This window comes from Aythya marila, assembly GCF_965140915.1.
Source record: "Aythya marila genome assembly, chromosome: 4".
In the NCBI taxonomy this organism is placed as follows: domain Eukaryota; kingdom Metazoa; phylum Chordata; class Aves; order Anseriformes; family Anatidae; genus Aythya; species Aythya marila.
This window is the reverse complement of record NC_139045.1, coordinates 74,352,352-74,377,994: the sequence shown is the minus strand read 5'-3', so window position 1 is coordinate 74,377,994 and position 25,643 is coordinate 74,352,352. Positions and strand designations below refer to the sequence as shown.

Genomic DNA, 25,643 nt, shown 5'->3' with positions numbered 1-25,643 from the left:
GATTTTCAAAAACCTGTATATATTAGGATGTGCCACTTCTTCCCAGAAACGAGAAATTAAGATAAATTCTTTAAGGATATGCATGGAATGAAAACCAGATGGAGCTTAAAGCATCTGCCATAAACCACCAGGACCGAAGGTGATCAGGAATGTGAAATTCCTGGACCATCTCAAAGCAGCAGTGTACCAAAACTGTAGGGATTTGAGCTATCCAAATATCTGTGCTCCAGACAATCACATGTACATCATCAAAGAGCTTTGAATTGCAAAGATGCTTCTCTTTTTGAATGGTCGGAGCCTCTAAATCCTTAATCTGAGAAGCATCCTGGGATTTTGGTTTAGACAGATAAACGGATTAAGAGCAGGGTGATAAATAATAAGGTTTTTGTAGGGCCAGCAAGTGTTTGTCAGTTGGACTTTTTGTGCGATTGATCTCATTCACATGCTGTGCAAAGCTGGCCTTTAAATTATCCTTAACCATTGTGATTTGAAAGGGGCAGAAAGGAGTTATCTTCCTTTATTTTTTTTTTTTCCTCCAGATTAGGAATTGTAGTTTAAGTCTGTTTTGGATTGTGGAAGTCATGTCTGTTTAGTGCAGCTTGACTTCAACTACTGAACACTCGAGGATCAAGGAAGAGTTTTCTCGACTGTTCCTCCAGAATTGGTGATCTTTATAGAGGAGAAAAAAAAAAATAGTGAATGCAGATGGGCCTTTTTCCGTAGTGCTTCTCCTACCCTAAGTTAGATGTTGGGGTAGCTCCTGCATCACTTCACAGCCTTTCATTCCTAAACATCACCTGGGTGCAAGAGTTCAAAGCCCAGTTGAGGTCTGACTTCTTGGCTGCTTTCTGGCATCATGACCTGCGTTCACAGGTCTTTTTCAGTGGTTGGATCTTCAAAAAAATTTTTTCTGTGTGAATGTTTCTCCAACAGGCTGGAAGGAATGAGAAGTTTAAGCTTTGAGTCTTGGATTTGTTCCTTCGAGCTTCCCTAGTCTGAGCACATGCTTGGCTTCTCTGTCACAAGATCGGCTGGATTTCCTTTTTCCAGCAAAGTTCTTGGTCTCACTTGTAATGTGATTTACTCTTCCTAGGACTTTAGGGAAGATTTGTCTTCTGTTCATCTTTAGAAAACTGGGCAGACTCCAGCACTTATTAACATAAGTGAAAGTCCAGCTTGAGGGCTTTAGCAGAAGTTTGTTTTGCATTTTATGACTAAACTTACGAAAACCTACAGACATCTTTAATGTTTTTACCATTGAAAGGTGACTTTTTTTAATCCAGGTTTAATAGGCACATCGTTGCTGATGCAAATCCGTATAATTAAACTTGCTTTGCATTAGAGATTTCAGAGAATTGGGAAGGAATGTTAGTCAGACACTTCACAATGTCCATTTGTCTCAGGTTTGGTTTAATCTGCAATTAGTATACTTGAGGAGCTCTAGTCCCAGCCTCTGGATCTGTTGGTCTTCACTTATTGGTGCGTAATACCAGGCAAAATGAAGCCAGTAATGCTGCAGAATTCTCTGAAACTCTAACCTGGTAATTTAAAAAGAGACATTTCAGAAATACGAGCAAGTAAAATAGAGCTGTCACGTTGATGAACATAATTGCTTCCTCTTTCAGTGTGTAGATGTACCTTAATTTCAAGGGATTGCTTCTGTAATAGGCAGCTACTCAAATCTCACAGCTGGACTGAGTTGATTTTCAGCTATAAATTTACACGGTGCAGTTGGAGTGACACTCTCCTCGATGGCTTTATGAGCCTGCTGCGGATGAAATGCCATCATAATGCAGCCCACCTTCCTTTAAATGAAGTAATGTCAGTCCCTGGGTTGCAAATAAACCCTGGAAATATTTAGCCAGATGTCGATTTTAAAAGGTGAGTTGTGATTAATGCTGGAATTTGGTGCTTGTCTCATCTGAGTCTGTACAAGGAGACAGGACTGATGATGATTTTTAACTGCAATTGAAGAATGATTGTTTGTGTGAAAGGGTATGTTAGATTTGTTGTTATTGTCTCCATTATGAAGTGAATTTTGCTGCCCACCAGAAGGGATTCATTGCTGTTTAGATCTCTCGTGGCTGAAAACAGACTTCCCTTCTACTGGAAACCTTGAACCCAACCATGATGTGGCATAAGGTCCTCCATGGTCAGCATGGACTCCTGCTTTGCAAGCGCTGAAGCCAAGAGCCACACACAAGCTTTTATGATGCTCTTCAAGGCTTCTCCCTTCCCCCTGCTTTATGCTGTGGTTTATTTAACTGAAAGCTTTTTAAAGAGAGCCTCACCTCTTACAAAGCTTTCTCTGCTCAGAAAATGAGTACTCCTTGATTTATTTCTCTGGTCCCGGTTGCCTGTTCCTTTATGAATGCTTTCAAGTGGTGCTGCTTCTCTCCTTTCATGTTGAAGAGACTCCTTTGTCCAAAACTGCTTTCTGAAGCCACGCAGAGTAACCAGAACAAGGAGTGACGATCTCTACTTGTAGAACTACCACTTGGTCACTACTTGCCCTTTTCTCTAAAGGTCTCAGGCACTTGCGAGCATGAGGTAAGAGCCTGTAGCTGTTTGACTTGATCACATGAGAAGACTTCATCTGCAAAAAAAGACGTTTTAGGCCCTGTGGTTGCCAAGAGTGGTCAGGAATGTGGTTTGTGGTTTCTGAATCTTTGCAATAAGCTGAAAAGAATCTGCCTCAAAGTGGCTGGTCCCATGACTTGTGGAAGGTCAGGCTTATATTTGCATGTTTGAGATGTCTCCCGTTAAGTTTCAGCACTGCCTGTTTTCTCTACTTTCTTTCAAGGATGCTGAGCATCAGAAGTCCTGTTCATGTCTGTCTTGTCTGCAAGCAGCAGCCATCACAAGGTGTCCTTTACTCAGGTGTCTGCCTGATCATTATACACCATCTCTGGTTTTTGGCTCTTTCATCCTCCTTCTGTCCTTATCTCTGCACTGCAAGTGGTGCAGAAAATGGTGCAGAAAACAGATGTTTGATAAGATCTTAAAGTCATTGAGTGAATGCTTTTCACTCCAGTGATAGCCTGTTGTGGCAATGCTCAAATTTTCTCCATTTGGCACCAGCAGCCTAAGATGCAAAGTCCTCCCTTCTCTGATTCAACTCATTGGCTTGTAGCTCCCTCAGCAAGAGACTGATGCTAGCAAAGGCTTAGGTGGGATTTTTTGGGAGCTTAGGGGCAGATGCCTGTGTGGGTGTTCACTGCTCAGGTGGCTTCCACAAAGAGTGATTTGGGTGACTCCAAGCCTGTACAGATGTCTGCAGGAGCATCATCAAGGATGGTAGCACAGGCAGGTTGTTGCAAGAGTGGATTTTCTTTGGAAGAGGCTCTCTGAGGCTGCTCAATGAAAAAACTAGTTCTTGAACAATATCAGATGTTGTCATCTTGCCTCCTTTCTCTTGTGGGGTGATATGAGCACACTGAGGATGGACACCAGCCTGAAAACTGGAAAGGGAAAAGATAAACTACTTCAGAGGTCCTTAAAGTCATAATATGACACTTGAATCCTCTTTCTGGCTGCTTTTGTTGTGGCCTGGCGTATGTTTTCTGATGGAGACGAGAGGGGGTGAGTGGATGGAAAGAAACGAAAAGCCATTCTTTCAGAAGGCTTTTTTAAAGCAAAACTCTCTTAATGTACGCATTCCTGACCTCTTGTGCTATTTGTTTTTGTAAGTCTGCTAGCACTAATTGGCTCAGCATAGCACATTATTGATTCAAGCCTGTAACTCAGATTTCTGCCTAGGGGAAGATGAAGTGCTTCGTGTTTTCTTGCCCAAAGCATTGTGAGTTGGGAAGATCAAACTTGTTAGGGCCGTAACAGAGAATACCTAAAAAGATGGTATTAAAAGGCAGGGGGTAGGGATTTCTGAAGCCTAAATTTCTGGCTTCTGCTTTGATCCTCTTCAAAATTTCTTGGGCTGGTAAAACCAAACAAACTACTGCTGGTGTCCCCTGTTCTTAATGATGCCAGAAGTCTGAAGCACTCTATCTGGTGGCATGTTGGTGCTTCTAGTTCTGGTCCCAGATGAATACAGGTATGAGTGTGCAAAAGCAAATGTCAAATACCACCTATATGTTTAAGAGTAAAGCATGGAAAACTTCTACTTCTGCCTTCCAGTATTAAAAAGCTAATGGTACACGTGGCTGTTGTGAATGTGGTTTGAATGTTTTCCAAGTGAGCACCACTAATGTGACTGTTTGGGTTTACACTAGGTATTATTGGAAACAACAAGGCTATAGGAAAATACATCACAACTATGATATTTCTGTATTTTGCCTGCCTCCTTCCATCTATTGCATTTGGGTCCCTCAACGATGAAAACACCCGAGGAGCTATTGGTAAGTTTTATCCTTTTTTTGCATCTCTTTTTAGGATCCTGTGTATTCCAGTTGGGTAGCTCTGGTCACTCAAAGCTTTGATTGCTTTTCTTTGCAGACTAAAACACCACTGGAGATTTTTTCTAACTTAGGCTCATGAGTTTTTCTCACAAGACAAGCAGTTGAACACTTTGGGCACACTTTGGGCATTCTCATCAGTCTCTGATGGATAGAGATGTATTCTACAGTATTTTTAAATAATGCTTGCTTTATAACAATGCCATTACCTGCACATCCTTCCCCTAGGACAAGCTCCCATGCTTTTGATCTGAATTTGATTGCCAGTGTCCAAACCACTGGTATAGTGGATGATGATTTGCTTTGTTCCAGCTGGGGCCCTGAAGCAGTTCCTGCTGCTATTGCGGTTCATTAGATTCGTAGCTGAAATCTTGTCCTGAAGGTCTCCTGAATGAAACTTGATGGCATCCTAAATTATTGTGCAGTTGGACTCTGTCTTTGTAGGTCCCTTCTTGAACTATTTTATTAATACAAGTTTGCCAGGAAAGGATCTTTTCATGTTTTCACAAAGTCTCACCTCTATATGTTTTAAATATTGTTCTCTGTGAATTCAGTGTTTGTTGATTAGAAAACAAATGTGTTTTTCCATCCTTCCCAATTCTTCATAGACGTGCAGAAGACAATCGTTGGTCAGTGTATCGGAGGGCTGCTTTATGCACTCTTTTCGGGGCAACCTCTAGTTGTACTCCTAACTACGGCTCCTTTAGCACTCTACATTAATGGTAAGCCTATTAAATGTGTGTGTTGGGGTCTGATGTCATTGCAGTTGGTGGAAAGGGACTTTGGATGTGAACCCTGCAACCCTGTTAGTGCCCTTGTTGTGTTTTTTTCATATATCAATTTTAAAGGGATGCTTTTGGTGCTGAGAGAAAATAAATTTGATTCATGTTTAGTTAAAGAAAGTTGGTTTTCAATGGAATCATCTTGCACAGAAAACATCTTGAGAATAAGCATTTCTGCTTCAAGGAGGAAATCTTTTTGTCAGATGGTTTTCTTGGGGAGGTGCATTTAATCACCTTGAAGCTAAGAGGCCAGTAGCAAGGGTTCTTTGTTGGTCTCAAAGTGTGATAAGTAGCTTTCCAGTTACGGCTGTGAGATATTACTGAGCTGGAAGTGTAAAGGAGCCAACTCGATCCCCATCTTTAGAAGTGATCAGATGGGCTCCAACTAGCTTGAAAGGTTTAAGACATTTAAAGGTTTAAGGTTTTAGTTCATTGAGGTGACTGATTAAGCATGACACAGAAGTGTGAGTTCCCTTGCTCAACAGCACCTGAAGTGTCAGTGAGCAAACTCTAAGGGCTGATTCTGTGGCCTTGATTCTTAGGGGAAAGATGCTTTGAGCAGTGTGGGAGAATGTTTTTCATGTGCTTCTCCCTGTTTACAGTGGAAGGGGAGATGGAAAAAAAAAAAAAAAAATAGTTTGCCCAAAGTTTGTATGGATAATGTAAGAACAGGGTTTTAATGGTGTCCACAATAGGTGTGGTTGGGCTGCCTTGAAAGGGGTTCTCTTTGCCATCAAGCAAATGAGAATTTTGGGGTGGTGATGACAGAAGCTTAATCTGACATGTAAATGCTTCAATTCTGCAGTCATCCGAGGAATCTGTGATGACTACAACTTGGATTTCAGTGCTTTCTACGCCTGGATTGGACTGTGGAACAGCTTTTTCCTCGTGATGTACTCCCTCTTTAATTTCAGTCTTCTGATGAAGCTCTTTAAAAGGTAGCTATTTTCAAGAAGTCATATTTTGATCAGATTATTCAGCAAATGGAAAAATTATACATTCTACAAGCTCCTTAATTACAAACTTGCTGCAAAATGTATTTTGTGAGATGAGGCTGGTATCATTTTGGCTTATTGTTCCAGCTTGAAAGAAGCTTTTAAAGATTCACTGGGTTTTCTTTCCTGAGTTGGAGTCTAACTAAAATTGGTATATTTTCATGTAAATGTATGAATATGCTGATTTCCTTTGAACGAAGTTGAATGCAGACTCTGGTAACGTCTGTATTAATTCGTGGGATTTTTTTCCACAGGTCAACAGAAGAAATAATTGCACTTTTTATATCCATCACGTTTGTGCTTGATGCCTTCAAAGGCATTATTAAAGGTAAGTTTTGCAATGATACTCTTCAGTCCAGATCTCTGCTTTGCTTCATTGTCAAAGGGAAATATGAGGCTGCAAATATGCATGACACTTGCTTGTTCCATGTTCTTTCAGGGTCTTCAGGAAAAGATCAAAGTGTTTGAGACATAAGCAGCTCTGTGTCAGCAGTTTACATGGATATGCAGAATTTCTATCGTCTCTAATTTCAGTTAGCTGAGATAGGATTAGGCTTTTAGCTTTCCAAGAGGAGAAACCATTATTAATGTTGCTGTCAGTCTTCCCCTGATATCACTCCTTTTGAATGATCCTAGCAAAAAAGAGTGATTTACATGCAGTGCATCTAGACCTTTCCTGTCCACATTATTAAACTATATGGATGGAAGTAGTTTTTTTTTTTTAAAAAAAAAAAAGTGCCTCCATTCTTCTGAGCTGACACCCTTCTACCTTAATGGCAACTAAAAGGCTGCAGTGCATTCCAGAGTGCTGCTAAAGCTATTCTGCCTTTTCCAGCCATGTGCTTCCCATTTCTGGGTTAACTTCTGGATGTGGACCCATGAGTAGCCTTCATGTTTAACACATTTCTCTAGCACCTTTTTCTGACCAGGATTGGCAGGAGGTATTTGTGAAGGTAAAAGTCATTAACAGAAATTACATGTGGATGACAGCCTTTCTGTTCATCCCAATGAGGAACTGGCCAAGTCTAAATTCAGTGTGTTTTTGATCAATTGTCCAATGGCCCAAAGTTTGGGACTGTTCCCTTGAAGTCCTTCAAGATGAACCTAACCACACTGAGCATGTCATGTAATTTCAATGTCCTCATGCTTCTTCATGGTATCTTGTGTATGAGAGGAACACCTTCAAAGAGGAATCTTGATACTGAAAAAGAAATTGGAGCAAGACATTTCCTGGATTTATTGGGAATCCTTAATTTGGCTCCATGGGCACATGCTTTGATTGTGCAATCAGTGTTTTTTCTCTGCAGAACACCTGCCTCTTTCAAATATCCTGCACAGGCAAAGTCTGGTGAAAGAGAAGCTGCTCTGGGGTGCTTTGCTTTCTCCTTGCTCAATATGCAGCTGTGTTTTACTAGAAGTGTCCTGTTAGTGCCCTGTTTTAGAGACATGGAACAGCCTCCCTGTGGCACTGAGCAATTGAACAACTAGCAAATGTTTGCAGTGTTTCTGTAGCAGAGAGCTGATTCCCCATAACAAGGGCATGGGATGCAAGTTAAAAGTGCAGAAAGCATCCTTTCATCTTTGTTGCCAAATCTTCAGGAATATATAAGCAGTACTTCAGTGGGGACAGCAGAGGAGGCTGAAAGCTAATCACTAATTGGTGAATTGGAGTAATTCTCCTGTGAACTTGGAAAGGGCTGAGTTTATAGGAAAACGGTAATAAATCAAGCCAGTGCTCTGCTTGTTTGCCAGGTCCTATTGGCTTGAGCTGCATCTGAGGGAGTTTAAGTGCATCAACAAAAGAGATCTCATGTCCAGCCAGGTTCCCAGGTGTAGAAGGGCAGTGATGCTGGCAGGCACAGACTTTACCCTAAACTCTCTCTGTACTCATATTTAAACATGACACCAGCACAGCTCACAACCATGGGCTTGTCTTCCCTCTTTTGCTTCCATTTTGTAGCAGGAGGTAATGCTGTTGCCATCACCCTTCACACTCAAAACTTGGGTTGAGCAGTTAAGTGGGAGGAAGAAGCTGGTCCTGGTAATGGCTAGCCAGCTGACAGGGACTTTTGGGCATGCTTAGTGTTGAAGTAGATGTTCCTTTTGCTCAGTTATGTTTTCCTAAGTCTGTTCATAGCCTCATTTTTTGCAAGGTACCCACAGATATGCAGGAAAGAAGGGGGGAGGGATGTGATACTGTACAGATGAATTGGGCTGCGTGTTGGAGCCATCCCGGTGACACTTTGTTTTCGGCACGTGGCCCAGCCACCAAAGCTGTATTTGTTTGATCTTGACATCTGCACTCTGCAGGAAACAGCGACAAACTGGCCGAAGCAAATAACACAAGTTAATGTTGTTGGAAGGAACTTGAGCATGTGCTAGGCTTCGGGATGGCTCTGTTTCAGCAAGAGCACCACCTGCTTTGCTCTGAACAGGGGCAGCAAGATTCACTTAGCTTTCTGTTATCAAAACAAACCAGTGCCAAAATCTGCAGCAGTTTGGCGTTTTATAGCAAATCATGGTACAGGACAAAGGCCTCCCACTACTGTATTGACACATTCTGAGTGTAGTAAACAAAATAAGGAAAGTTTTTCCTGTGTATTAAGGTTGAGATGTCAGCCCAAAATGTATTATTGGGGCTGTAGCAATGTGTGGTAAACTGAGAAAATCCCCATGACCCAACACAAAATAACTTGGATTTTGAGTCCAAACCTAATTAGAGGTGTTCAAATGCATTCTGTGTAGTTGCAGAGCTGTATGTGCTGTTTATGCTCAGTAACTGCGTGTGTTTCTGGGACTTAGTAATGGTTAGGGTCAGCTGAGACAGTCAACAGGCTTCTAGCTCTGGCAAGCTGCTGATCCCCAGGAAATACTTCCATAATTTTTATGACAAGAGCGTCCTTTAACATTCAGAGCCGGAAACGGTGAGTCCTCCAGCAACCTGTTTGATGCTGGCGTGCAAGTCGTGGCAGTGTCCCGTGCCTCAGTTTACCTATTTGCAGAGCAGGTGTGGGTGTCCTGCCTGGGCTTGGACACAGCTGCGAGGATGGAAGGAGGAAATGACAGCAGCAGAGCCTCTTCCGCAGCATGCGATGCACAAGTACAGGGTGCTGACAGAGGCCATAACGGGATCGCTCCTTGGGGGAAGCTTTCTCATGCTTAAAAGTGCACTGATCTCCTCATTTCTGGCTGCTGCTGCTGGGAGCAGCTTGAAAGGTTAAACCTCAAACTGCAAACTTTCTTCTGTGATGTTTACGCTTGTGTACAAATGTTTTGAATGTGAAGTAACAGGTCTCTTCTCCTGTGGCCTTCGTGTCCTGTTGGACCCTGCTGTTGAATGCCTCAGTTCCTTTTTAAAAAATAAAGGTGGTACAAGGAGGGCTGTAACTGCTCTTCAAATGGCACCACAAATAAACATGAGGCATCTTGCATTGAGATGAGCTCCAAACCAGCAGTAACCCCAACTGCTTCAGCCAAATCCAAGGTGGTTGCAAATACCAGTTGTGCTTCGCAAGAATGCTTAAGGGTTGTTTTTGTCTCCTTTTAAATGTTTAGAATTTGTTTTGCCTGTTTTCCCTGTAGCTGCTGCAGATGGAAAAGCTGAGCTGCTTTGGGGTTTTCAGAAATTATTTATTATTTGAGGGGGTGCAGGGTGGAGAATGTTATGAAGAGCATTATAGCCTGAGTTTCGCTGCTGTATTTCTGTTTTAAAGGGGATGGTCTTGCCTGAAAACCTTTGAGTTTCCTTCTGCAAAGCCTGAAGGAATATTTTTGTCTAAAGCAAAGAAAGGCAGAGGGACTGTAAATTTTGGACATGGTGGTTTCCATCCTCCTGTATCTCCCTGTTGGGGTGGGGAAGAGCGGGTGCTGCCTTGCAGTCACACAACACGGGAGTAGCAAGGCTGCAAAACAAAACTCCTACCTTCTGATTTTACATGCTCCTTGTGACATTTCAGGCTCTTGCTCCAAAAAGAGGTGAAACCACCCCAACACCACATTTATGTGCTTGGAGCCAGCCAGTGCCATAGGAATGGCAACATGACTTGTCTAAATGCTCAAAAGCAAGAGTGCATTTACAACGGTTAATTACTTGTATAAATGACTCTTAACTGAGCTAATCTAATACATTTATGGACAATTCCAGAGGCATTACCGTTTCACTTGTACAGGTTTACTTCAGATGCTCTATTTCAATTTGCAGTGTGAATTTAAATGTTCTGCCAGATTTTGCATATTGTCAACACTTATCTTTAAATCTGGACCAGCCCTGGAGGAAAAGTAATTACTGTGCATTGTGCAGTCCTTTTAAGGATCCAGGCAGTCTGTCTGCTCTTAATTTTTTCAGAGATCCTGATGTAATTTTTTAGCAGCCTGCTTGAAAGTAGGTGTCTGTTTTCTGCTTAAGAGCAGTGATTTCAGTGCTAGGAATAAAATATTATAATTAGCACTGTAAGCACTTACACTTCATACCTGTTGATTTAGATCCGTGTAATTTTTTTATCTGGCAAAAGAAGTGAAAATTTTGTAAAGTGCTCGCTTTATGAGAGAAGCAGCTCTCCTGATTTCTTTTCACTGGTTTGAGGGGTAGAGCTATAAACCTGGTGAAGCGTAATGTTAATGCTGCATGATCAAGCAAGAAAGAACCACATTATTTTACTTGCTCTGATTGTCACAAACCTATCCTAATGCTTGCCTGTTGGTTGTTTGTACAGTTTTTAAGAAATATTACTACCATGGGCGCACAGGAGACAGTTACTTGGAAAAAGCACGAACTGATGCTATTCCAAGCCTCGGCATCAATACCACCTTCTTGATGAATTCATCAGTGAGCAGATCCATGTCCCTAGAGAATCAAACAGGCACGCATGATGTGCATTATGGACGTGAAACTGCCGTCCTTAGTCTCATGTTGATGTTGGGTACCCTTTGGCTTGGTCATACGCTCTATCAGTTTAAGAAAAGGTGAGTTTACTTTAGTCTTAGAGCTCAGACTATTGATTATTTCATATTATCTATGAGGAATCGCTAATGATTTTGTGACCCAGGGAAATCAGGTGGAACTCTTCCATTAGCAGCTGTGGAAGCCAAAGCCAGAGATGAGCTTGGCTGGCCACCTGGAAAATGTTAGAGCAGAACAAAATGTTCAGTCACTGGATGATGCCCTTCCGTATTTGGTTTGGCGTCGCAAGTGACATTCTGGAAAGCTTTGGGTGAATCATGCATTTCATGTTTGGAACTCTTGTAACTCATCAAGTAAGCATTGAACCATTTTGGGGGGGCAAAATCCCTTCTGGTGTAGGACAGCCTACTGGGAAGGTACCTTCAGTGTACTCTTGGAAGTCAAATGGCCACCTCTAACATGGGTTTTAATCCCATTGCCTTTAAAAACTCTTGGAAATGCTTGAGTAAGCAATTAAACTGATGTGGAAATTAGATGCCAATTGGTGCTGCAGGACTGCATTGTATCTCTTGTTTCCTTCTGGGTTTTGCTCATGCATTCATCAACTATCAAAGGCGATATATTCCAGAGGATTTAAGCTGAATTGAAGACTAATTCTTTGCTCCAAACATCTCTTTAGAATGGCAAGATTGGACTGAATTTTCATTTGTTAGTATTAATGCTGTCTGGATAAAGCAACTGTCCGTTCAGTGTGGTGTTGATAGTTTTTTGTCTTTAAATTTCAGCCCATATTTGCATGCGAGAGTCCGTGAAATTCTGTCCGACTGTGCCTTACCGATTTCAGTTCTGACTTTTTCTGTTGTGGGTTCCTACATCTTCAAGGAAATTGAAAGTAAGTTATATTTTTTTTGTTCTCTGAAATACTGGGGGAAGCTTTTTAGGGTACATAAGGGGAATTAAATCCCAGGAAGGCTTTGCTATTTAAAAAAGGCAAAGTTCTCCCATGTAATATTGCGAATCCTGTGTGTATTCCCCCTAACCCAGCAGCTCTGATTTAATCAATATCAATTTAATTCATTCAAAACAGGGCTGAGTAAAGTTTTTTTCTCTAGATAAATTACTTCAGCCTGTCTTTTCATCTCAGTGTAATTTAAAGTGTATCTCTTACAACAAAGGGAATCAACAATTTCTGGCAAAGAACAAAGGACAGTAATTAGCAGACAGGAACTGTTGTTGCCAGTTGTGCAGACGTAGAGTTGATGATCCTAGTCTGTCCTCTTTGTCTCCGCTTTACGTTTTCCTAATTTAGGTGAAATGGTGCAGAGCATCTGGGCAGTTTTAAGTTACATGAGGAAATCTAAAAATGATACACCATTCATTGGCCAAAGAGATCAGCTTTTCCATATCAGGAAGTGATAATGGGGACAGGAATTGCATTGTCCTGTGGTGACGTGAATGGGTGATGTGAGGAAATGTATGGAAACAAATAAGAAATGACTTTTCTGTGATGACCATTCCATCCAGTTGTGGCCATGTGTGATTTATCCCTACTGATGGATTACTTCTACTGGCAGAAAGTAGGGGCACAGCTTGTTGCATGTGGGAAAGTTTTTTTCAAAATGTTTGCTCAGTCAATTAACTGAGCAGGAGGGATCTACAGTTAGGAATAAGGATTTCTAATCTAAAAATGCTTTGCATCTTTGAAAAATAAGCCTTCCTTTTTTGTTTCAAACATAATGTCTCCCTAGAACTAGCCATAAACCATCAAGTAAGGTTGGTGGCCAAGCTTTGAGAAGGGAAGAAAATCTGAAGTAGCTAGATGGGCCTGTCTTTTCTGGCCTTCTGGTTCCCACATGCCAGAATGTCACAAATTTTTTTTGTTTGTTCCCTGTAGTGTGAGTTAAAAATAAAATGATTTGAGTCCTTGTAGATGGTTGGTCAAGAAAGTTGCATCCTAACATCACTCCCCTCCTCTTTCCAGTGTCTAAATTTAACTACAACCCATCCGAGAGCTTGTTTGTGCTGGCCCCAGTCCAGTCCCTCTCCATTGGGTCAGTGATGAGTGCCATGGGGCTGGGGTTCCTCCTCTCAATGCTCTTCTTCATAGAGCAGAACATCGTGGCATCGCTCACAAATGCCCCGGAGAACAGGTAATGCTTTCAGTGTGCCTCTCCCTTTACAGAGGTGCGTTCTCAAGCCTTTTCCTAGCATTGCTGTAGGTCAACGGGATCTCAGCTAACAAGCTGTTATTTGTTGTTGTAGCACTATGTTCTCCACCTTGCTGTTCAAGTAAACTCCTCTCCGTTCTGGTAGCTTTCCCAAAGATAGCCTGTGTATTGGAAAAGATATTCAGGGAATGTTCTGACAGAACTCGTCATCGCCATCCCCAAAAACCAATATTGGAGTGGTGAATCAAAAGTTCAAAGCATTGGTGACTTACCACCTCAGCCCATTTTCTTCTTTGCTCTTTGAACACTAAGTAGATATTTGGTATGTTCTGAGATTTATAGGTGTAACAACAGATGTGTAGGGAAAGTCTGGCCCCTGTGGAAACGTACACTGTTCTTGCAGTAGAGAGAACTCCTTGAAAAGGAAGAGTCAGTGACCTGCACAAATGTCATAGCACCATATACTGCAGCTGAACATCAGAAAAGAAGCATTTGAAACTCTTAAATTCTATTAGAAGTGAGGTAAAACATATTGTGGTTTCATTTTTATCTGGTAGGTCTGATTTATGCATAAACTTGAGCAGAGATATTACATTATTAGAATATTCCCTTTTGTTTTTTCTGCAAACTGCAATCAGATGATTTCAAGAGTGAATGTGTATGACTTTGTCAGGGAAACTACTATGTCTTAGGATTTTTCTGCTAATGTAGTGTGTGGGAGGGTTTTCTCCTTGCATGGCGCATTAGCATTCATCTTACAGCTGGAGTGGCACTGAATTGGGGCAGAAAAGACGAGCTCCAATTCAGTTATACTAATCTGATTTTCTTTGACCACTTTTTTTCCTCATCTTGATTATATCCCCTTTTAGTTAGATATCCCCTTTTACTTACTGTTGCATAAATCTCTAATGTAAGTGGGTCATCTTTTTCCTAGAATGTTTTTCTGAAAATTTGATGCTTTCCTCTACAGTGTCTTTAAGGAGTATAAAATATTCTTTGTAGTTCTTGATAGTGTTTTTCATAACATATGAGGCAGAGCTTATGCTGATCAGGTAGCAGGGCATGGGTTTGTAGAGAAGGAAAAAATAGAACTTGACAGCTTGTGTTTGTGGTACCATCACAGAATAAAAATTCCATCGCCTATCCCAGCCAAACAGAGAACATGTTTTTGGTGTCTTACCAAATGTAGTGATTTCTTCCTGGAGAATAAGCAGGCAAAATATGCTTGCCTGAAAGTACACTGATGTGCTTTGCCAAGGAATAATCAAAGCATGTGTAGGGGACAGTCCAAGGGATAATGGGCTGTTTGGGCACTGTGAAGATAACCCAGGATAACCTAGAGCTGTTATATGCATCTTGACCTAGACGAACTCAGTGGAGCACATCCATTGCTCAAAGTACCACATCATGCTGCAAGCCTGAGGCGTTCTAAGGGGACTAAAATGATGCTGGCATTAGACATTTGGCCTTTGTACATAGAAAACCCTCAGAAAACAGCAGCTAGGACAATCAAATAATAGCCCTGGGGAAGGTGGGAGATGCCTTTGCTCTGAGAAATTTGCACATGGGCAGGGGCCATGCTTTCCAAGCGTAAGCTGAAGCAGGAAGCGTGTACAACCCTACTGAATCCCACCCTTCCTGCCAGCACCTTCCAGCTTCAGAGGCAGTGTAGACATCCATCTGACCTAGTCACCCCGTGGCCTCAGTCAGTGGAGGGGAGCACTTTCAATGAGACAAGTCTTTGTTCCAAAACTGATCCCCACCCAAGATTTCTGCTGCCCAAATATTGGCATCTGCTGCTGTTCTGAGATACCCATAAGGCACAGATCTTCTTGATGTGCTGGGTTGTCTGCTAGCTCCATGCACCTACTACCCTGGAGGATCTCAGGTGGTCACAAGTTTCTGTCAGGTATTGAACTGAGCCTTCCTGGGCTGCATTAAGACACCTAAAAGGTGCCTGAGCTCATTTTCCCAGTCGGTGGTGCCTGGAGATTGATTCAGCTGATCCTTTGTGTTGTGTAGGGGTGAGCTCAGTTGCTGACTGTGCCCTGGTTCAGCCCAGGGACAGAAACATGGCTATAGACCTTTAATTTGGGTATCAAAGTATGAGACCTTTCCCTAGCCTTCATCTAAAATTACTAAAAGTATCTGAGAAGTTAGTACCAGATAAATATGTTCGTGAAGGGGACAAGCTTTGCAAGAATTGCAAGGCTAAATGAGGTGCATGTTCACTGTTAGCAGCTGCTCTGTATGAAATCCTTGCAAAGTGAATGATGTGGCTGACACCTTGGTGGAGGCTGCCAATGTCACCCTCCCCTAACAAAATTGGTGAACACGAGGTAGCATCCCCAAATTAGGAGCATGTCTACTTGGCTGACTACTGAATAAGAGCTGATGTTTAATAAATTCCTCCTGTTTTCTTATGCAGCAGAAATAATTGTAGGGGATTATTGTAGGGTACCAAGCATGTGTTCTGTTTGTGGGGAAGGAAGGAGATCAGGGTTAGAAGTAAGGCAAGTGGGAAATTCCAGTGTTGCTAGTTTGGCAGCCTGTGCCCGGGTTTCAAACCACTGCCCCTGAGGACTCTGCTAGCAGATATTACTGCATCCACTCAAGATATAAAGTATAAACGTAATGGCAAAATGCTGATGTAATTTTTGTGGGCTGTTATTTTTGTGGGTTGCCTTTCTGCTCATTGTTTTTTCCAGCAGATGATTGCTTTGAGGGAAAGCTAGCAAGTTTCATTACCATCCGTGCTCAAGTAACGCCTGCTGTAAAGCAGGAGGTGTGTGAAATCACTCTGTGCATGGAAGTGCACTTTGATATTTAGTGTTCCAGCTCAGGTTCAGCAAGAGCAGCCCTGTTCCTGTTAGCACCATTTGTAACGTGTCAACACAAACCCATTTCAGGTTGGTGAAGGGAACAGCCTACCACTGGGACCTCCTGCTTGTTGCGCTGATCAACACGGGGCTGTCTGTCTTTGGCCTCCCATGGATCCACGCCGCCTTCCCTCACTCCCCAATGCACGTCCGTGCTCTGGCCTACGTAGAGGAGAGGGTTGAAAATGGACACATCTATGAGACGTAAGTAGGAGCCACAGAGCTGTCTTGGATCACTTCACTTTGATTTGTGGTTTCCTTATCCTTTGGGTACAGCAAGATGCATGGTTGGGGAGCTAGCTCTTGTCTTGAGCATCTTCCAAGATGAGGGTGGAAAGAAAAACGAACCAAACGAAGCCACCCCAAGCACTATGGCTTTGTACTCTGCTTCATTCCCCTTCACCAGAGCACTTGTTTTAGGAGAGCCACAAATATGTGCTCCTATCAGTGGCTGGAAGTGGCCTGAAAGGATTCAGCCTGCTCTGGTGTAGATTGTCCTGTGAAAGAGCCAGCCAAGGCCTTTTTTGGTTCTATCCCTGTAGAAAGCCGAGAAGATGTTCTGGCCAAACTTTTCCAGATGTCTTCACCAGAAAAAATCCAGTCTGATTCATTGCATTAGACCTGTCTGGTGGTTATTACAAGGGGTGGGAAAAATGCAGTGTTATTTGAGAGCTCCCATAGAATCTTCCACCATCTTTTGGAAAGGCTTATTAAATTCTATTGTTTTTTAAGCAAAAACAGCCATGAAACCATGCTTGGGTCATGCCTCTAAGACAAGTTTTTTGTCCGAAGTTGTCAAATGCTATCTTATCAGACACCTATTTAAAAATAAAAATCCAATTTCTTATGAAACCTCCTCCCAAGTAGAGATTATCTGGTCTGCTTGATCTCAGTACATTACACTTGAGTGCTTTTACCTCAGAAGTGGTAATTTCTACTCGCATGCCATTAGTTTTAATTATCTCATCTTGGTTTCCATTTTTGGAGTTGCTGCTTACCAAAAGTGAGGCTAAGTGGTCATTTACTTCAAGAGATGGAGTGGGTCTGCCTTTTAATTTCCATTTTGCCTTTATGCTGTTCTTGGTGTCTTCTGGCCCAGCCCCACCTGGCATGGCTGCCTTTCAGATTGCTGATTTCACATGCCACATCCGGAAACTGCTGAGTCCAGCTGCTCCCTGCAGAGCTTTTGCAGTCCTTTCCTGGCATATCAGTTCCTGGGATCCTATTTCCATTAGTATTAGTTGCTCCTACAACTATATCTTTGTCTTGAATCAATGCTAAGCCCTACCTCAGGGGAAAAAATGTAAAATTTGAGTTGCTTTAAACAGTTCTGTAAGGTTTTAATCCATGCTGGTGCTCGTGGTGTCCATGTTCTGTTCTGTAATACCTCTGCTCTATGTTTGAGATGCAGAAATTATCCTTGGAAGCCTATGAGCCAAGCTTCCCTTTTGTCTTCTATTGTTGATTTTTAATACTTGGTGTTTTTTAATTTTGCCACCATCTTTATTCTACACCCTGGCTTTTCCCTGACAAAGCCCAGTTACCCATCTGAATTAAGGACTACCTGCTGTCTTTGTCCCATGCTTTGTCACCCAGTTTCCCCAAAGGAGCACAGGAGAACCCTCTCTGGCCATGTTAATATGAACATGGCTTCAGCAATTACCCTAAAAAGGGCTGAGGGATGAACTAGTCTCGCTGAGTGCTCTTGCTCTGCTGGAGGCAAATTGGTACATAAATGAGTGCAATGAACTGGATATAGGGAGTGAAGACAGGAACAAGAGTTGCCTAGCTGTCTGAACTGCCTTTGAGACCAAAGCTGCTTGTTCTCTGTGAAGCAATGAGCTATGAACAGGAGGATCTGTGTAACATTGTCGTATTTTTCGTAGCCAGCTCTGCTGGAAAAGAAAATGTACTGAAGCTCGATTAGAAATCAGGAGTTCTTTGTGCTGCCTCCCCTAGCAGGTTCCTCTCCTCACTGAAATCAAAGCTCTCAGTGAGGATGATATAAACAAGAATAAAGATTTATCAAAATGAAAGCAAACTTTTCTTGTCCCCTGTAGAGTAAGCACCTGAGCCTGTGAGCTGATCTGGCAATCTGCAAACAGGCTCTCATCCGGCCCATGGAGGAGACTGGGAATGGTTAATCCCATGCTAGCCATATTAAAGGATTCTGGGGAAATGAGCCTGGATTATGCTCTTTAATCTCCATTAATGACTTCATTTCCATTGCAGGCTTTCTGGAACTCTTTCCTCAAGAGCCACACCAGGTTCTGAACACACACAAGCTGCAGGGTGGCTTCTGTTATTGTGTTGATGTCCTGTGCTGGAAATAAGAGAGGTGCCAAATTTAGCAGAAGACCAGCTTGAGGCTGTGAAGTTGAGCTTTAAAGATTTCAAATTTGATAAAGGTGCTCATCATTTATCTTCTGATAAGGAGTTCCAGACTACTTTAGCAGGAGGTGACAGGAGTAGTTGCAGAACTTGTATGTGATCAAACACTCCAGTACTGATTGCTCCATCCCCAAGAGAAGACAGGTTCATGACCTTCAAAAATCCATTACCAAAGGGCTGCTACTCTGGGCTGTTCTGTTCCTGTCCTTTCAGGCTTGCATAAGATTGCAATGTTATGGTTTTGCATTTAACTTTGATCCTGAGCACTTCAGTTTCCATTGCTTCACTCACAAGGAACCCAGCAGACATACGAGTGCTCTGTTTGCAGGTCAAAAGCATCCCCAGAAGTGGGATTTATTTTTTTCTGAAATAATTCCCCTGTAGTTTGCCCAAAGACAAAGTCAGGGGAACTCTTGCTGTGCCTGGATGGGCTAAATGAGTTAGTGCATCCCTTCCCTTCTGCTTTACGGTGGCACTTGAGAGGCTCACAGTGGTTCTGATAGTGCTAAAGTGGTCTGCCTGCTCCTTACTGTGTTATCAGATTAGTCTGAATTAGCCCCTGCAGTTGCACTTAAAGCTTGCTTGGCTCTCTCATCTCCGAGACTTCTGTTCTGTGGTGATACAGGCCTGGAGGCTGTGAAAACGATGCCAAATTATATCCACCTAGCTGATGTCCCAGTTCTTCCAGAGTTGGCGAGAGCAGTTTGCAGATAACAGGGAAGATGTGCTCTACTCTGCTCTCCTCTGGCTTCTCTAGGCATGGGTGAGGATGTCTAGACATAGCAGACTTGTAAGAGGATCTGAACAAGTGTGTTTGGAAGGAGGAAACCTGTGGTTTCTGCTGTTTAAATATAGCTTGGGAGGAGGAAGAGGGGTTACTTAGAGGTTAATACCTTCTGTGTATCTCTTCTGTGCATCTTTTGGCAAATGTCTACAATCTGCCCCATTACTCACCAAGGAATTCAAGCGTTGCCCTCATGACTTTGTTCTGTTAACAATATCTGTTATTCATTAGGTCTCATGTTAATTCCCTTATGTTATCCAAATGCTAAGAGCAAACCTTAGGCTGTTATTTCCCTCTAAATACAGGTGTGGAAGACTTCTTCATCCATCCCCTCGCAACTTCCTTATATTCCTAAATATATAAATGACCTGACCTTACTTAAACGGAAGACTCAATATTGAAAGAATTCACTGTGAAACAATCTCCTTTAGGACAGAAGGGATTGTGAAGTGCCAGCAGTACATATGTAAAAGAGGGAAATGTGTTTTCATAGATCTTGAGGCTGGCTCTTATGTTAATCCTCAGAGCACTTTGTGGAGGGGGTTAATTCAGAATGAGGTCTTGCATGCAGGGAATGAGGCCAGTAGATGACACCAAAGCAGCCTGTGATGAGAATTTCACCTGATAATAGGGGATTTACTCACTAGCTTATCCACTGAATTGGTGGATTTATCTTCTCAAAAAAAAAAAAAAAATTAAGAATCTCCCTTTTCTCTATTTATGCACTCTTGAGAGATGAGGGTTTTATTTCCTCCTATTGTCTCTAGTAATTTTTTTCAAGCTAAACTGAAATGCTCACAGGTTTAGTTGGAGTGCAAACAAAACAACCTCCCCTCGCTCTGAAGTAGGCTCTGAAAGTTCCTGCATGCTTTCCTGTCAGTCTTTTATTCCCATAAAAAAAAAAAAGTCAGTCTGTGGTCTGTCAACTCCAGAAAATTTGCATTAATTAATTACACGTTTTGCATGGTAATAGGCAATTTGCAGCACAACTGCTGTAATCTGCAGCAGAATTAAACTTCTCCCTGCCTAGTGCTCTCAATATCTCCCTCCATATAAACAAGGAGATCCTTGTGTACATCAAAAGTGCTGACTCTCAGGCAGAGTGCAGACCATCCTTTTCTTTTTTACAGGAGGTTCATTAGTTCCCGTAGAAGTCAATGAGTTTTCTTTTTGGATAGGAGCCAATTGCATATCCATTGGGTAAATCAAGGGAAGGATTAGTGCCCAGAAAGAGGATTCTTGCCTGTTTTCTCACAATGTGCTAAACAGAATTAGCTTAGAGGGCAATTTAGTTCAGGATAGGATCTGTTGGAGCTTCGGAGAAGGGGAATTTGGCATTTTTCCAGGTGCTCTGTTTGAGTTGTGGATTAAGTGCCTGGCCTGGATCCAGCAGAGCTCTGCCTTCTCAGTGTCAGCACGGGGCCAGAAGTGCTGATCTCAGTGTGCTGGAGATGAGTTTCCCTTTCCCGAGTGGCACGTGTCCTGTGCTTAAGCCGAGCTGTGAGCCCCGGTAATAAGTTTATGTGGGTATTGGGGTATTATCCTTCTCCCCTAATTCCTGTTCTCATGCTTCTAGGATTGTGAGCGTGAAGGAGACAAGGCTGACAAGTCTAGTGGCCAACTTCTTGGTTGGCCTCTCGCTCCTGCTCCTCCCTTTTCCTCTCCAATGGATCCCGAAACCAGTCCTCTACGGCCTCTTCCTCTACATCGCGTTGACTTCCATTGATGGGAACCAGCTCTTTGAGAGGGTGGCTCTCCTGCTCAAAGAACAGGTACACAAAGCGGTGCACCAGCCTAATGGGAATGAGAAATCACGTTTACAACCTTGGGACCAAGCAATGCCAGGCATTTGGGAAGCTGATGGCGTTGGGAATGGGGTTACCTCCAAAGCTCAGGAAGCTGGCTTCTATCTTCAACCTGCACCTTGCGTATTTATTTCACCTTTCTCTGCAAAAATGGAGTGAAAATTGATGGGTCTGGTTTAGTCTGGCTGCCACTGAGATGTGAGCAAGAGAAATCTTTTGCATTGAAGCAGATAAACAAATGAGAGAATAACACAGTGTCAAACAACAAAAGTGGCAAGGTTTTTGTTGGGTAGAAAAAGGTGGTAGCTAAATTGTTCATAGAATTGTACTGCATCTCACGTCTCCCTCAAATTCTGCATAATTTTTTCTGTGTTTTCCCTGCTGTAAAGGCATTAAAGCTTTCCTTTACAGAGCACTGTCCCAGGTAATCCTGTTCTTTTCAGTCTGCTCCAGAAGTGCTCTAGAGCACCTTTCTTCAAGAGGCAAAAATGAGTGCACGGATGCAGCAGGGAGAGCTGCTACCTGGGAAGACAGCCCCTAAACTCTCTGTATAAAGCACAAACAAAATTGCATTCAAATGTTACCTTCAAAATAAAGCTGCATGAGTTATTGCCCACTGCATGCAAGGTGTCTGTAAGTCTTAAAAATCTCCTGTGGCATCTGTCAGCTACAGAGTACGTTCAGCTTAAAGATGAAAACAAAAAAACAGATGCATAGCGATGACTCTACAACAAAGCTTCAGGAAAGGTCATTTTTGCCTCATTTTACGCTTTTGTTTTGACCTGTGTGAAGCACGAGGTAGGATTTTAGACTCAAAATGAAACGACTTGCATTATTGAAATGCTTCTGATGTGGGATGAAAACAAATCTGGGAGATCTGCTTTCAAGCCATCTGTATTACAAGTGTGAAGAAGGCATTCGTTTGCAGTGTAGGTGGTACCTGGAGCAATAACGAGTCTCCAGCTCACCTTCTTGTATAACGAGGGTCAAGGGCTTCATAAGCCCAACGTTTGGCTCTGTACTTCTGCTAATCTTTTTTGATCTGATATTACATCTCAGGTTAAAACTGTGAAATCTGGGTAAAGATTACAGTTGTCACGTTGATTTTTTTTGAGTGGAGATTGAATAGTTGCTGATGTATGTGGAATATTACTTCTGGTTTTAATACAAATTATGCGTGGAATTTTCCAAGCTTCAGTTTGGAAAATTAAAAAACATTCTCAAATATGGATCTCCCCCCTTTTCTGGAAACCTTTTAATGAGTCATGGCATAATCTGAAATCCATCGAGTCTGTATCAGTGCCAGCAGACAGTCGCTCATATTCTTCATTGATGTATAGACAGTGAGTCAAAGCTTATGCTCAGACATGAGCAAGTAACTGTCAGAGGAAACCACGAGTGATATTTAGCCTATTAATGTCACTTTTCCTCTTTCTCAAAAATGAGTAGTTGATATGAGTTGGGAAAATCACTACAGTCTGAGTACAGCCTCTTCCAGCACCTCCGCAATCCAATCTCATCTCCTGCTGTATCAGGGTTCAGCTGGAAAATGGGACCACCAGGGCAAGCATAGTCTGATCAACAGAAAAGTTTATAAAAATGATGAGGAGCTGGATTTCAGGTGGAGAAACCATCCAGCAGTACCAACACTTGAACGTATCTGTTTACCATCACCCTCTGCGCACCCCCACAGGCACTTCACATGTTGCTGCAAAGCCCTGATAATCCTACTCAGGGGAATCTCATTACTGTACTTATCGAGATATTTTCTTGCACTCCAGATGCTCCCCAAGGCAATCTTGGTTGTGTGGTGTGTTTTCTCCTCCAGGTTTCTAGTGCCCAGTCATCTGCGTGTTGTTGCCAATGCTGCAGTTTGTTCGTTATGTGCTTTAACCCTACAAACCCTGTGTTCAGCTGAATGTATTAAGGACTGTTGGTGCAGTGTATGTAAACTGCACTCCTTAAAAGCTTGTGCTGTGTGCTAAATTCTTAAGTCCAGGTTGTTTTGTGTCTAAGATGCTATTCTTCCGTTTGCAGACTGCTTATCCTCCGACACATTACATCCGCAGAGTGCCCCAGAGGAAGATCCACTATTTCACAGGCTTGCAGGTCCTGCAGCTCCTTATTCTCTGTGGTTTTGGCATGTCACCATTGCCCTACATGAAGATGATCTTCCCACTCATCATGATAGGAATGATCCCAATCAGGTATGAAACTTTTCCGAGCAGAGTTTGGCTGTATTTTTCTCATTCTCCCATGCACTTTGCTTTCTGCCTTGCACTACTGGAAGTCTGAATGGGTCTAGAAGGGTATCCAGTAGTCTCCTGAGCAGCCAGACCCTGGAAGTTGATAATAGTGACCTTTCTCCAGCTGCAGGAGGAGGAATAGTCCAGAATAGCTTGAGGAGGAATAGTACAGTTTGTGATTTTACTAATGCTGGGTGTTGTGCAAAGGGATGTGGGCTGACAGGTACATATCTAGCTGGTGAAGAGGCAAATGGCTCTCCTTTTGCAGAGCCTGTGAGAAGTCTACCTGAGAAGCTGTGGTATGAGCCTTTCCTGTAGGTATCAGTAATGTTCCTTCCTTTGTGGTCTGATTTCCGAAGACCTGCGCTCATGGAGGGCAGAGCTGGAAATTTTCCCTTGCACCATATGAATTTAAAGAGGAATCCTTATCTTTTATCTAGTGCTGTGATGCTGTGCAGGTGGTCTGTAAGGTCAGTACTGAATGCCATTGTAAATAATCAAGTCAAATAGAGCAGGTATAGACTTAAAATGTGTCTGATGTAAAACTGGGAGTACTGCACACTATCTTTCAGTTTTGAAAGAGAATTACTGAGGAGTTGAACTTCTTCCCTAATGTTCATTAGACAGTGACTGCCCATCATTCTTCAGTCAAATCATTCATGCTGTCCTCTCCATTATTTGGATGTAATTAGAAGCCCTAATGAGATCTCGGAGAGAACAGATGTGTTTCCAGTCCAGTTGATTATTTTTAGACCTGTGTGGCATCCGGTGGTATCTGGTTGTCTTTGAGCTTGCAGCGTTGGAGGTTTTCCATTTGATCTGAAAGTTCAGGGCTACCAATGTGATAATCTGCAAAGGCAGCTGCTGTGGCATTTTCCTTGGGTGGTGAAGATGGATTCAATTCCTTCTAAAACAAAAGCAAATGTCAGAGCTCCCCTGGCTTTTGACAGGCTCCTGTTGGAGCTATTTGGGTGTGGTTTTTAGAAAGGGACAAAATTGTAGAGAACACTAAAATGATCATTCTTGTGGTAGGAGTGTCTCACCCACCTTTCACATAGGTGGTACTTTAGATGCCTAGTTAAATGGCTGGCAAACATTTTGTGATGGTAGATGATTGAGCCTTGTGGAAATTACAAGTCTGCATGGAGCAGCTCAGGATAGAAAAGAAAACCCTTTTTTTGCCAAACGTTCAGGTGACAGATTTATTATGTTACTGTGGAAAGTGCTGGGTCAAAGAACTGGATTTTGTGATGGCAGATAATTTAGTCATGCAAATGTATCTCTTTTCAGTAAATAAGATACTGTCATCCTATCCTATCTCTGTTGCTGACTCGTTTCTCTTTCCAGAGCAGCTTTTCCTAATAGCCTTTTTAATTAGCCCTGCTGCTAATGGGGACACGGTACTGCTATCTGGTATAATACAAAAATTTGTCCTCTGCTTCCCTTTTCTGAATTTTGCTGCCTTCATGGGCAGCATGAAGCTGGAATCTGGGCTCCAGCTGAGAAGGCAGCACCGTGATGTATAGCTCTGTAGCTAATGATGACTTTTTCATGAAGATTTGGCACTCTAAATAGATGAGGCAGAGTGGGAAAAGTGAATTGTTTTTAAGGAAGTGGAAGGAGGAAGAGGAGATACGGGAGAATAGCCAGGGGTCAAAGTAAAGAAACAAACCCAGATGAATGAGTCATGGCTCAGTGTCCCATCCAGAAAACCAGCCATATTTGTCTCTCAAGGACATATTTCTATGTCCAACTGCATTAAACACATGATTTGCATCATCATCAGCTGAGGGACTGATCTTTTTCCACTGGTATAGTCACCAAAATCTGTTACCTTTCATACTGGCTTACTGCAGTGGACCAGCCAGTTGAGAGAAAATTACTTTTTCTTGTTTGTTATCCCAAATTTCTGGGTTTGATTCAAAGCTTTGGGGTTGACTAGTTTTTGGTTACACTCTAATCCCTGCTCTGGGGCATACTTAAGGTTTCTCAGGGAGGGATTTTTTTTTTTTTTTTTCCAAGTTCTCTGTGATGTTTATCTGTGCTCCCACAGCTCTGAAGCATTTTATTTCGTGGCAGGTCGATCTAAGCAGATACTGGTATTTCTCAGTAAGTGCTCTTTGGGATCTCCTGTCTAGCTGTTGAAAATGCCCTCCCAGCTCTTAAATGGGCTTTCCAGCACTTTGTGCCCTATTTTAACAGCTGAAGAATAGCTTCCTTGTAAAGCAAGAGGTGTCAAACTACAAATGTGCAGTAGGATTTAACAAGAGCAACTTCATAC

At 42.4% G+C, this 25,643-nt stretch overlaps 1 protein-coding gene across 4 annotated transcripts in view; it reads left to right on the top strand.

Annotated features, from left to right (window-relative positions):
- SLC4A11 (solute carrier family 4 member 11) overlaps window positions 1-25,643 on the top strand; it is a 102,257-nt gene that overhangs the window by 69,242 nt on the left and 7,372 nt on the right. For all 4 annotated transcript variants that reach the window (XM_082759763.1, XM_082759762.1, XM_082759761.1 and 1 more), the window contains 10 exons: window positions 4,230-4,355; window positions 5,021-5,134; window positions 6,000-6,132; window positions 6,444-6,517; window positions 10,902-11,151; window positions 11,875-11,981; window positions 13,071-13,239; window positions 16,167-16,340; window positions 20,888-21,083; window positions 23,154-23,323. In XM_082759763.1, coding sequence (XP_082615889.1) covers window positions 4,230-4,355; window positions 5,021-5,134; window positions 6,000-6,132; window positions 6,444-6,517; window positions 10,902-11,151; window positions 11,875-11,981; window positions 13,071-13,239; window positions 16,167-16,340; window positions 20,888-21,083; window positions 23,154-23,323 — 1,513 coding nt within the window. The remainder of the gene's footprint in view (window positions 1-4,229; window positions 4,356-5,020; window positions 5,135-5,999; window positions 6,133-6,443; window positions 6,518-10,901; window positions 11,152-11,874; window positions 11,982-13,070; window positions 13,240-16,166; window positions 16,341-20,887; window positions 21,084-23,153; window positions 23,324-25,643) is intronic.